This window comes from Typha latifolia, chromosome 4 (assembly GCF_019914945.1).
Source record: "Typha latifolia isolate L0001 chromosome 4, TyphaL0001v2, whole genome shotgun sequence".
NCBI lineage: Eukaryota > Viridiplantae > Streptophyta > Magnoliopsida > Poales > Typhaceae > Typha > Typha latifolia.
In genome coordinates, this window is record NC_133089.1 from 14,760,726 (window position 1) to 14,772,597 (window position 11,872).

At 36.0% G+C, this 11,872-nt stretch overlaps 2 protein-coding genes across 2 annotated transcripts; both read left to right on the forward strand.

Moving 5' to 3' along the window:
• Nucleotides 1–1,557: 1,557 nt before the first annotated feature.
• Nucleotides 1,558–5,625, forward strand: LOC140785924 (beta-glucosidase 12-like). The gene is made up of 13 exons (XM_073134030.1): nt 1,558–1,964; nt 2,092–2,161; nt 2,712–2,770; nt 2,919–2,994; nt 3,111–3,188; nt 3,312–3,399; nt 3,640–3,889; nt 4,338–4,453; nt 4,534–4,751; nt 4,835–4,866; nt 4,966–5,068; nt 5,160–5,268; nt 5,342–5,625. The coding sequence occupies exons 1-13, from the start codon at nt 1,770–1,772 to the stop codon at nt 5,508–5,510; spliced, it is 1,563 nt and encodes a 520-aa protein (XP_072990131.1). The 5' UTR covers nt 1,558–1,769; the 3' UTR covers nt 5,511–5,625.
• A 3,372-nt stretch (nt 5,626–8,997) lies between these two features.
• LOC140785925 (beta-glucosidase 12-like) lies at nt 8,998–11,409 on the forward strand. The gene is made up of 10 exons (XM_073134031.1): nt 8,998–9,073; nt 9,415–9,492; nt 9,580–9,667; nt 9,768–10,026; nt 10,196–10,311; nt 10,404–10,621; nt 10,710–10,741; nt 10,830–10,932; nt 11,029–11,137; nt 11,216–11,409. Exons 1-10 carry the CDS (start codon nt 9,013–9,015, stop codon nt 11,382–11,384), a joined length of 1,233 nt encoding a protein of 410 aa, XP_072990132.1. The 5' UTR covers nt 8,998–9,012; the 3' UTR covers nt 11,385–11,409.
• The last annotated feature ends 463 nt before the right edge of the window (nt 11,410–11,872 follow it).

Below are 11,872 nucleotides of genomic sequence, written 5' to 3' on the forward strand. Positions count from 1 at the left end.
AGCGTGATAACCCTACTCTGGTTTTTATATGAATATATTTTTAAAACTTTTCTTGAATATCCCTCAAATCTATCTAATTATTAAAATTTCATTACCAGGAAAGGGCAAAACACTCTTGTTTTTTTTTTGTTTTTACATATTTTTTTTAGTAAATGGGTATACATATAGATAAAGCACTTTGAAGACGTATAATTACAGCATACACTTTTATTTTGATTTTGAAGTTCTATCTTTTATTTTCTTTTCTTTTTTTAACTAAAGTAAAAGAAATTTACTGTTTCAATCTAAGTTCGTCTCACTAGTTATTAGAGAGCTATGAGTTTTTGTTAAGAAGAAAGTTCTTAAGAAACTTTCACTTTTCAATATCAATTTCATTTTCCTCACTTCCTGCGAATCAACTGCACTCTTAACCAGCAACTTGCAATTTCCATAAAATATGCAAATATGGCCAAGGCTTTTTTTTGCATTTACGCTCTACACTTCTTTGCGTAATAAACTATATTTCGATCAAATATGCAAATTTGGCTAAGGTTGAGAGAAGTTTTGAAAAAAATTGAGATATGCATAACGAAAATAATTCAAATTAAGGTGGCCTTAGTCGTCGTATAATGAATACTTATTTATATGTATTTTGATTAAATTTAGCATAAGATAAATTATGAGATAATTATGCATAAAATCTTATTATAGATAGAAATGTGAGATAAAGTTATGCATACTTTTTAATGCAAAATTTATATTACAATTAACATATTTATCAACAGTTTAGTGATTAAATATAAAATCTTATATAAATTATTTTAAGTAATTATTATATTTTATAACTAAAGATAAAAATATAAATAAATTTAATTTATATCTAGATATATATAAAGTTATCCTTAAAAAAAACCTTTTTTTAAACCTTACGGACCAGAGGCTAAAGATTAAGATATGCTTAAAAACGACTGTAGTGGTATAACTTTTGTCCACATTTCAATCTTTAATCAAGAGATCCAATTTTTCAACTTTTTTTTCAAGAAAAAAAAGAAACTTGACAAGTAAAACAAAGAAATCAGGCTAGGTTTTCTTTATTCTTTGGGTTCACGAAAGAATCTTTAAATGACCCTTTTTGATATATAAACTTCCAAAGAGGAAATAGACAACCTTGACGTTGAGGGCAAGGCACAACAATTCAAGCATGGGCCATGTCGAATTTTAATGCAGAGTAGATGAATGATCAGCATCACTTAAATTTCTACATTAAGATGACAACCAGAATTGAAGTCTTCAGACTTACATATAATTAAGCAAGCGTTCCCATTTCTATTGCACTGCAGCATGCCAAAACCCTCAAGTTTTAACATCTCTTATTCACTTTAGAACGTCTTAGAAATTGCCATCCAAATAGGGGTTTACTTGTTGAATTAGAGCAGTAGTTACTCCCAAAATAATAAGAGTCGCTAAAAGATCACTCTCAGCTACTATTTACTCTCCAGGACTTGTCCTACTCGTGACAGCCAAAATGGACAACTACGCACCTTACAAATGGATATATATATTTAGTTTAATTAATTCAGTCCGAATCTTCGTTCGGTGCATGCTTCCAAAAGTAAAATTCAAAACGAACGGCAGGGTTTACGACATATTTTAAATCACAATGCAGCTGATGAAGTCTGAAAGATCCTACTGACATGATGTTTTAATTTATTTATCTCATGGAATGATACAAGTCTTGCATTCACGAGTTTTTTTTTGTCTCACATGCAGCAAGAAAGTCCTTTAAATATATGGGTGTACTTGTAGTTAGACAGAGAGCACTCAGAAGCTCTGCAAGTAGAGCCATGTATCCTTTAATGCCTCTCAGAGTCTTCCTCCTCTTTCTCCTTACAGTTTTCGAGGCGAAGAACTGCTCGGCGGCGGTGTTCAACCGGCGGAGTTTCCCGGAGGGTTTCATCTTTGGGACGGCGTCCTCCGCGTATCAGGTATATATATATATATTATCTTGAATACTTCTTGCTCATGATCAAGTTCATTTTTGAATGCTGTGTAGCTTGAGAAGGTTGGAGTTTGAATGCTTGATGAAGGTTATGGTTTGGTTTTTGTTGTTAGTACGAGGGTGGTGCAAAGGAAGGTGGTAAAGGGCCTAGCATTTGGGATACATTCACCCATCAACATCCAGGTAGATCTCTCTCTCTCTCTCTCTCTCCTCAAATAATTAGGGTTACGATTCAATGAATCACCAGACATGTTTCCAAATTTCTTTTGTCTTGTTACACATTATTGGACTGGTACTAGGTAGAGCTTTTTTTCTCCATTAGAGATAATTGTTTATTAATAGATTTAATAAAAAATATAACGATTAATATCCTCAAGAGTGTGAGGTTAAATTGGTACTAAGTTGTCATAATTTTTTAAGAAATATTTTAGATCTAATAGTGAACACCATACTTTAACTTTTCGTGTATTTAAAATTTACACATATTTACAGAATATACCTGCCGCTGTATTTATTAATTAAACTATTTTTTTTTACTTTTAAATTAAGTTAACTATTCTCCTGGGAGGAAGATTAAGGTCCTTTTGGAATCACTTCGGGTGCCAATAAAAAAATTAAAAAATATAAGGGTGTCAATAATAAATACGAGAGAAAAATAAATAAATATAAAAGGTGCTAAATAAGAAAATTTCTAATTAAATTGATATATTTGACGATGATTATTTTTGGACAGATAAGATCGCTGATGGTAGCAACGGTGATGTAGCAATTGACTCGTATCATCGTTACAAGGTAAACCGGTTTTGGTCTCATTAAAGCTCATTAAAGCTCATTAAATTGTGATCATAAAATTAATACTTGCATAGTTAATTAATTAACTATGTGTACGTATTCTATCTTCAATTTTCATTGGAACATCTATTATGGTAATTGATTACAGGAAGATGTAAGCATCATGAAGGAAATGGGTATGGATGCTTATAGGTTCTCCATTTCGTGGCCTCGGATCCTTCCAAGTTAGTAACCTTATATATATAATTCTCATAGTGATATAAGTCAACCTTTGTCTATGTATGTCATTAATCTAGATAGCTACTTAAATAAACTCACAATAAAATACAATAACTTGCAGAGGGAACCTTGAGTGGAGGAATCAACAAAGAAGGTGTCAATTATTACAACAACCTCATCAACGAGCTCTTATCCAAAGGTACATATATATATATATATATATATATATATATATATATATCACATATATAAATATACGTATGCTAGTGTGACAATTAATTGCTCTTCTATCTTCATAATTATCTCGTTAATACAACTGCAGGCATAAAACCATTTGTGACTCTTTTCCACTGGGACTCTCCCCAAGATCTAGAAAACAAATATGAAGGTTTCCTCAGCCAAAATATTGTGTGAGTTGTACATTAATAAGCCTCCTCAACCACTTATGTTTTCATGTAAATGTTTCAACTTAATTCATGCAATTTCTATGCTATCCAACTTTCCCCTTTTTATTTGATACACGAGAAGAAAAGAAAAGAAAAAAAAAATTAGTGACCGTCAGAAGCTTTCGCCACCGTTCTCTCCAAAGAGTTTGATCCAAAAAGGCATGAAATCCATATCTTGGTGAATTATTCTTGTAACAATGGCAGGAAGGACTACGTGGACTACGCCGAGGTTTGCTTCAAGGAATTTGGGGATCGAGTAAAGCACTGGATCACATTCAACGAGCCATGGACCTTTTGCTCCGGCGGCTATACAGCCGGAATGTTTGCTCCGGGGAGGTGTTCATCTTGGGCAGGTTGCAGTGTTGGGGATTCAGGGAGAGAGCCTTACACTGCATGCCATCATATGCTACTAGCCCACGCCGAAGCCGTCCAATTGTATAGAGAAAAATATCAGGTGATTACCCATAGTTACTTGGGGCAATACTTCAAACTTCAAACTTCTACTTATATGTCCAAAAGATTGGTTAAATGACAAAAAGAAAGGGGATATTAAGACTCCCTAAATTATTTAAATAGTTTAAAATAATTAATGTTTCTCATTTATATCCAAATTGTCTCTATCTAACTTCGATTCTTCCTCACCAAATTTATACTACTAAGATATTTAGTTATACTTTCCTTTTTCCAATGTTTGTTGATCCATCCCCTCTCTTCTTTCTTTCTTTCTTTCTCCTAAAATCAACTTCGACCGTGATATGGCTTCTATTATGATATGTTAATAGAGTCTTAGTGTCATATTTTTTAGACGATATAAGTGATATTGGGACTATAGTTCTGAATTCTAGGTGTCATTTAGCCCAAAAGATATATATATAGCCAATGTTTGTACGTACTACATGCAGGCAAATCAGAATGGAATAATTGGTATAACATTAGTCTCGCACTGGTTTGTTCCCTACTCCTCATCAAATTCCAACGTTAGAGCTGCACAAAGAGCCTTAGACTTCATGTATGGATGGTGAGTGTGATCGCTACTCTCTTCAGAAAAACAAAAACAAAAAACTCACGATTTCATAAGTTTAATTAAATTTGGTTCAGGTTTATGGACCCTCTAACCCGAGGAGATTACCCGCATAGCATGAGATCATTGGTCGGAAATCGCCTGCCGATGTTTACAAAGGAAGAATCTAAATTGGTTAATGGATCATTTGATTTCCTTGGACTTAATTACTACACTGCAAACTATGCAGATAGCCTTCCTCCATCTAATGGTATAAACATCAGCTATAATAGTGATGCTAGAGCTAACCTCACAGGTAATTAACTACAGTTTTTGCATTTAATTAGCTGATCATTATTTCTCCTTTTTATACTAAGTAACCTTCAAATTTTGTGACAGGGGTTCGGAATGGAATCCCTATAGGTCCCCAGGTAATTAAATACGTCCACTCGTAGTGCATGCACACATACCTACTAATGAAAAATCTTATATATGTCTTGATGTATATATCTTGCATGAATGCATGATAGGCTGCCTCAAGCTGGCTCTATATATACCCTCCTGGGATTCGAGAAATCCTTCGCTATACCAAAATGAAGTATAACAATCCAGTGATCTATATCACAGAGAATGGTAACTAATGAAGCTTCTATTTTAGTTTTACCCAGGCTATATATGTAGTATACTATCGAAACTAATTAAATAATTAAACTTCCACTGTTAGGTGTGGATGAGGCCAACAACAGTAGCTTATCGCTCGAGGAAGCCTTGAAGGACCCAACAAGAAAAGCGTACTACTACAGGCATCTACTGTACCTGAAGAAGGCTATCAGGTAAGTTTAGTTACAGTTGACTCCAAATCATTTAATTAGCATTTATTTATTTTTCATGCTCTCTTTCTTGCAGTGAAGGGGTTGATGTGAGAGGATACTTTGCATGGTCGTTGTTGGATAACTTTGAATGGGCGAACGGCTATACAGTTCGGTTTGGGATTAATTTCGTGGACTACAAGAATGGGTTGAAGAGATACCCGAAGAGCTCTGCTCGCTGGTTCAAGAAGTTCCTCAAGAAATGAAGTTAACTCCCTATGTGAGAATGATATCATTTACATGTAATAAGATCCAACTTTGGGTCATGTGTTGGTGAAACAACGGCAACACTGTTTTAATTTCAAGATGTTTCACACCCAATTTGGTAGTGTCTTGCTACAAATAGACATGATCAAAGGGCCCAGCCCGCCTGTGCCCGGCTCGACCCGGCCCGATTTAGACCGGGCTACGTCTGGCCCGGACCCGATTTAGGCCCCGCTCGGCCCGAGCCTGAACTATCCATGGGTGGCACGGCCAGCCCTTTCCCCGCCCGATCCGGCCCGAAAGCCCGCCCATTTGGCCCCGCAACTAGGCCCGCCCGTTCTGCTACAGTAGCCTGCCTGTCTGCTACAGTAAATTTTTTTTGGTATTGTATCGCTTTGCATTATTTTAAGCACACCTTTAAAAAATTTTAATTTATTTTAATTATTTTTTAAATGGAGGAATATAAACATTTTTTTTAAAAAAAAAGCTAATAGTTAAAAAAATTATAAAAATAGCTAAAATATGGGTTGGGCCGAGTATTGGTTGGTCGGGTCGGGTTGGCCTGACTGGCTAGCCCGATCTCTCACGGGCCGACGGGCGATAACGGGCTAGACTATTCTAGTTCGGCTTAAGTGATTGGTGGGTCGGACCGTGAATAAATACTTAAGTCCGGTTGGCCAGAAAAGCCCGACTCGAATCCGGCTCGGCCCGCCCGTTGATCATGTCTAGCTACAAATGATGAGGAGTTATTAATTCATGAATAAGAATCTCGTAGTCTTTTTATTAATTTTTTCTCATCCGCTTTCTTGCTATGCATTCTCCTTGTTCGTGGGGAGAAAAAAAAGGGAATAAAGTGGTGTTTAGACATGCAAAATCAAATTCTCGCTTGTATTAGTAGATGCAGTTAGGGGGCGTAAATGAGTCAGCCAAAACTAGCCGATTTTAGATCAGACTCAGCTCGAAATTAATTTCTAACCCTACTTTGATGTTTAAGTTCGGCTCAACTCAACTCGTGCCGAGCCAAACCGAGCCCAAAAGTGAGCTCGAGCTTTATCAGAGTAGGAGGAGGAGGTTGCCGTCGTCGATAAAAGGAGGCGCTGAAATAGGGTGGAGGAGGATGGGTGATGTATGGATCTCGGCGACCGTGAGGTGACCGGGTGAGAGGCCTATGAAGTGACGGAGAGGAGAGGGAGGAGTAGAAGTAATAATTGTCCCATGCTTTTATTTTTATTTTTATTTGTACTATGATATATTGATATCCATCGTCTCATCTCCTCGGCATGTGAAAAGGTGCCTTGTTTCTTGGACCTCCTACCATCCTTTTCTTTTAGCAAATCTCTTACCATCCTCTGAGTTTCGTGTGCATTATTTATCTCAATTGAATACGTTGTCAAGTTGGTGGGACTCGATACGTCTGTGACTTTATAATCTCGATTGGTCGTAGCAGGGATAAACGAGCCTATCGACCAGCTCCGGCTCCGGATTAAATAGAAATTTAAATTTAAGCATTAAAATAAATTTAAGCTCGATTTAACTTGAGCCGAGCCGGGTTTGAGTCCGAGCTTCGGCCGAGTCGTAGTCGCTCGTTTATTTTGAGGAGAGGCAATGAGTTCCATGCGCTTCGCTTCTTTATGGTGCAATTTACGGTGAAACAAACCTCAATAGATGTAGCTTGCAAAGGGTTTACATTTAATCGGCAAATTCGTATTCTCGAAATTCTTCGAAAATGTCTTTGGTGGGTGAACCTTGGTTGTCATTCATAGAATCAAGGAATTGCTACGGTGATTATCGTATAACGGTTCAAAAAATTTGGTTAATTATGTCTTTCTATTAAAGTTGTAGATTGGATAGGATCACGAGGATCAATTGATCCGTCGCAGTTTAATTGTACTCATCTGCTGCTCACCTCACTATCATAATTAGTTTTCCATCTCGATATAAACCCACTCATTTTTTTTTTATCTAATAGGAATATCAAAAAAATAATTGTTAATTGTTACGTGATTAATTTTATAACTTATGAGAAGATATTAAATAATTGAAGAAGTTGAAAGTGTCATTCTATATGTTTAGTGGGTTTAATATTTGTTCAAATCTATTGCATCGATCCCCACCCAACTGACTAGTACAATTGATACCGCACTGGGAAAAAGAACTCTCAATGACTAATTTTTAGTCGGTTTAGTATTTCTTTATTTGTTTACTAGTTCGATTAGTTTTGAATTTATCTAGAAATTCTATTTAATTAATTCCGAGATTAATTAGGACTTGTATTTAATTCTGAGTTTAATTAGGAATTGTATTTATCGAGAAATTATGTTTGATTCCAATTTTTTGTCGGAATTAGATTTGATCCCTATAAATAGAGTTCGAACCCTTGCGTTATTATTCATCCAATCTTTCTAATAGAATTTTTACTCTCTTTGATAGTTCTACTATACTTCTTCTGTCCTAAGGCACGTAGCACTATTCTTGCGTCCTAAGGAACGCATTGAGAAGCTCTGCAAACCAACCGTAAATCCTGCAATGGCAGTAAGAGTTGGTCGTCTCCTCCTCCTCCTCCTTGTTACAGTCTTCGAGGCAGCGAACTGCTCGGCGACGGCGTTCAACCGGCGGAGTTTCCCCGAGGGTTTCATCTTTGGGACGGCGTCCGCAGCGTATCAGGTACATATCTTGATCTATATATATATATATATATATATATATATATATATATATATATATATATGTAGCTTGAGAAGGTTGGAGTTTGATGATTGATATAAATAATGGCATTGGTTATTGTTATATACAGTACGAGGGTGGTGCCAAAGAAGGAGGCAGGGGACCAAGCATTTGGGATACCTTCACCCATCAGCGTCCAGGTCTCTCTCTCTCTCTCTCTCTCTCTCTCTCTCTCCCCTCTTCTCTTCAATTAGAATCTGGGATAGTTCTTGTTGTGGCTCTCAGTCGGAGCTCAGTAGGGGGCCAAAAAATTCTTTTAATATGAAAAAATTAACTAGAATCGATCGTCATTCATCGTTTAAATATGCCAAGCATCAAAACTGAACAGTATAAATCAAGTTTTATATCCTCTGAGATATAAAAGAAAAGATAAAAAGATTTGTGGTTACTTATAATCTTTGTTGAATAGTTTTTTATTCTGAATTGGAAACAAGTGAATCAGAATCCATGAATGTAAAATTGTAGTATTTACTGTATGCAATTATTTGTAATATGATAGTTCTTGATATCGACTGATAATAGGAGATATATAAATTGAGCACATTACAACATATGATTAATGGAAATCTATAACTTTATATTCGTTGCATGGCCAACGTAAAATTTGCAGACAAGATCACCGATGGCAGCAATGGCGACGTAGCAGTCGACTCTTTTCATCGTTACAAGGTCAGTTAGTTCTTGTCCTCATTTAGCCCATTTGTGATTAAATTAATAGTTGCTTAATTAACAATTTAGGAGGTTTTTTTTAATCTTTAATTACAGGAAGATGTAAGCATCATGAAGGAAATGGGGATGGATGCTTATAGGCTCTCCGTTTCATGGACTCGGATCCTTCCAAGTAAGTAAATACTCATACTAGACATAATCCAGTGTTGACAAATCTAAGGCTTTTCTTCTGCCTAATTTTTTTTATTTATGAAAATTCCTCTTTAAACTTTCTATACGTATACATAATATATTTCTGAACATGTACTTTTCACCTCATTATTTTGTAGGGATATACTTGCAAAAAAATAAAAATAATAACAAAAAAACAACAAATAGAAACAATCCTAACCGACAATTAAGAACCGGAATAGAGAGAGAAATTTAGGGGAAAATATTAGATCATTAATTTGTCTACTCGTATATTAATCTTTATTGCTACTTGAATAAGCTCATGAATACAATAACTTGCAGATGGAACTTTGAGTGGAGGAGTCAACAACGAAGGTGTCAATTATTACAACAACCTCATCAATGAGCTCTTATCCAAAGGTATATATATAGATATATAGTGGTAATTGTTGGCTAACATTGGTAGCTAAGTAGGACAATCTAATTCATCAATATTCATATCCACAGGCATACGACCATTCGTGACTATTTTCCACTGGGACTCTCCTCAAGCTCTAGAAGATAAATACCGAGGTTTCCTCAGCAAAAATATTGCGTAAGCTAGTCATAAATTACAAGCCTCCTAACCACTTTGCTACTGTAAAAGTTTAAACTATTAGCGAACAATAGTTTTCACATATTTTATATTCTAACAGGAAGGACTATGTTGATTTTGCTGAGGTTTGCTTCAAGGAATTTGGTGATCGGGTAGAACATTGGATCACATTTAACGAGCCAGCGACATTTTGCTCGAACGGTTATACGACCGGCGCGTTTGCGCCGGGGAGGGGTTCACCCTGGGAGGCAGGGAAATACAGTACTGTTGGGGATTCAGGGAGAGAGCCTTACACTGCATGCCATAATATGCTACTAGCCCATGCCAAAGCTGTCCAATTGTATAGAGAAAAGTACCAGGTAACAATTTAATGGTATAGATTTCTAGTCATTAGATTGAGATTTAATAGTTAGACTTAATTAGATCGCCAAGTTAAGTAAGTTGAACATAAATTTAATTTCAAGCTGAACACGAACAGCTTCACTGGCATCCCTTATTGTATATGACCGGTGTTTGTACTGCATGCAGGCCGAACAGAAGGGAAAAATTGGAATAACCTTAAACTCGCATTGGTCTGTGCCCTACTCCAGATCAAAGTCCGACATATGGGCGGCCAAAAGAAGCTTAGACTTCGCGTACGGATGGTGAGTGATCAGTAGCTTCATCAGAAGAATATATATATTTTTTTTTTCAGGAAACACATAAAAATTACTCAAAAATTTTACATTTTGTTCAGGTTTATGGACCCTCTGACTCGAGGAGATTACCCACGCAGCATGAGATCATTAGTCGGAGATCGCCTACCGATGTTTACAAAGGAAGACTCGAAATTGATTAACGGATCGTTTGATTTCATTGGACTTAATTACTACAGTACAATGTATGCAGCTAGCCTTCCTCCATCTAATGGTATAAACATCAGCTATAATACTGATGCTAGGGTTAATCTCACAGGTAATTTACTACAATTTTTCATATTTACTAATTAACTGATCATTCTTTCCCCCAGTTTATACTAACTAACTTCCAAATTTTGTCACAGGGGCTCGGAATGGAATCCCTATAGGTCCTCAGGTAATTAATTATATCTTATATATGTCTACTAATGAAATATCTTATATATGTCTTGATGTATATCTATCTTGCATAAATCCATGATTAGGCTGCCTCAAGCTGGCTCAATATATACCCACCTGGGATTCGAAATATCCTTCTCTATACCAAAAGGAAGTATAACAATCCAGTGATCTATATCACAGAAAATGGTAATTTAATTAATTAAGCTTCTAATTTAGTTTTAGCCAGGCTATATATGTAGTATACTATCGAAATTAATTAAATAATTAAACTTACACTGTTAGGTGTGGATGAGGCCAACAATAGTAGCTTATCACTTGAGGAAGCCTTGAAGGACACCACCAGAATAGCATACCACTACAAGCATCTACTGTACCTGAAGAAGGCTATCAGGTATATATAATTACAGTTGACTCCTAATAATTTAATTAGCATTTCTTTTCTGTTTTTTTCATCCTCTCTTTCTTGCAGTGAAGGGGTCGATGTGAGAGGATACTTTGCATGGTCGTTGTTGGATAACTTTGAATGGGCGAATGGCTACACAGTTCGGTTTGGGATTAATTTCGTGGACTACGAGAATGGCTTGAAGAGATACCCCAAGAGCTCTGCTCACTGGTTCAAGGAGTTCCTCAGGAAATGAAGTTGAGGATGATATCATCCACGCAAACGAGATCAAACTTTTAGTGTTATGTTAGATAGAATAGATACAGCCTGCTTCTATTTTTGTTTTTTGTTTTTTAATATTAAATTTGTATCTATTTACTTTTGAAAAGTTATAGTTAATCAAATTATTATTTTGGACATCAAAGTTATTTCAGAGATTTTATTCAGCATACTACTACTTTCTTAATTTTTCCTCACCCTCTTTCTCGCTAAGCATTCACCCTGAAAAAGAAGAAGGAATAAAGTGGTGTTTAGGTATGCAAAACCGAATATTTACTCGCTTGTATTGGTAGATGCAGTTTGGGAGAGGGTAATGAGTTCCATCTGCCTCTTCATGGCTCAATTTACAGTGATATAAATCTTAGTAGGAGCTTTATTCTGCTGGTTGGATGCAGCTTTGAGAGGGTTTATTTTTAGTCGACAAATCCATCATCTCGAAATTCTGTGAAAATGCCTTCGGAGGGT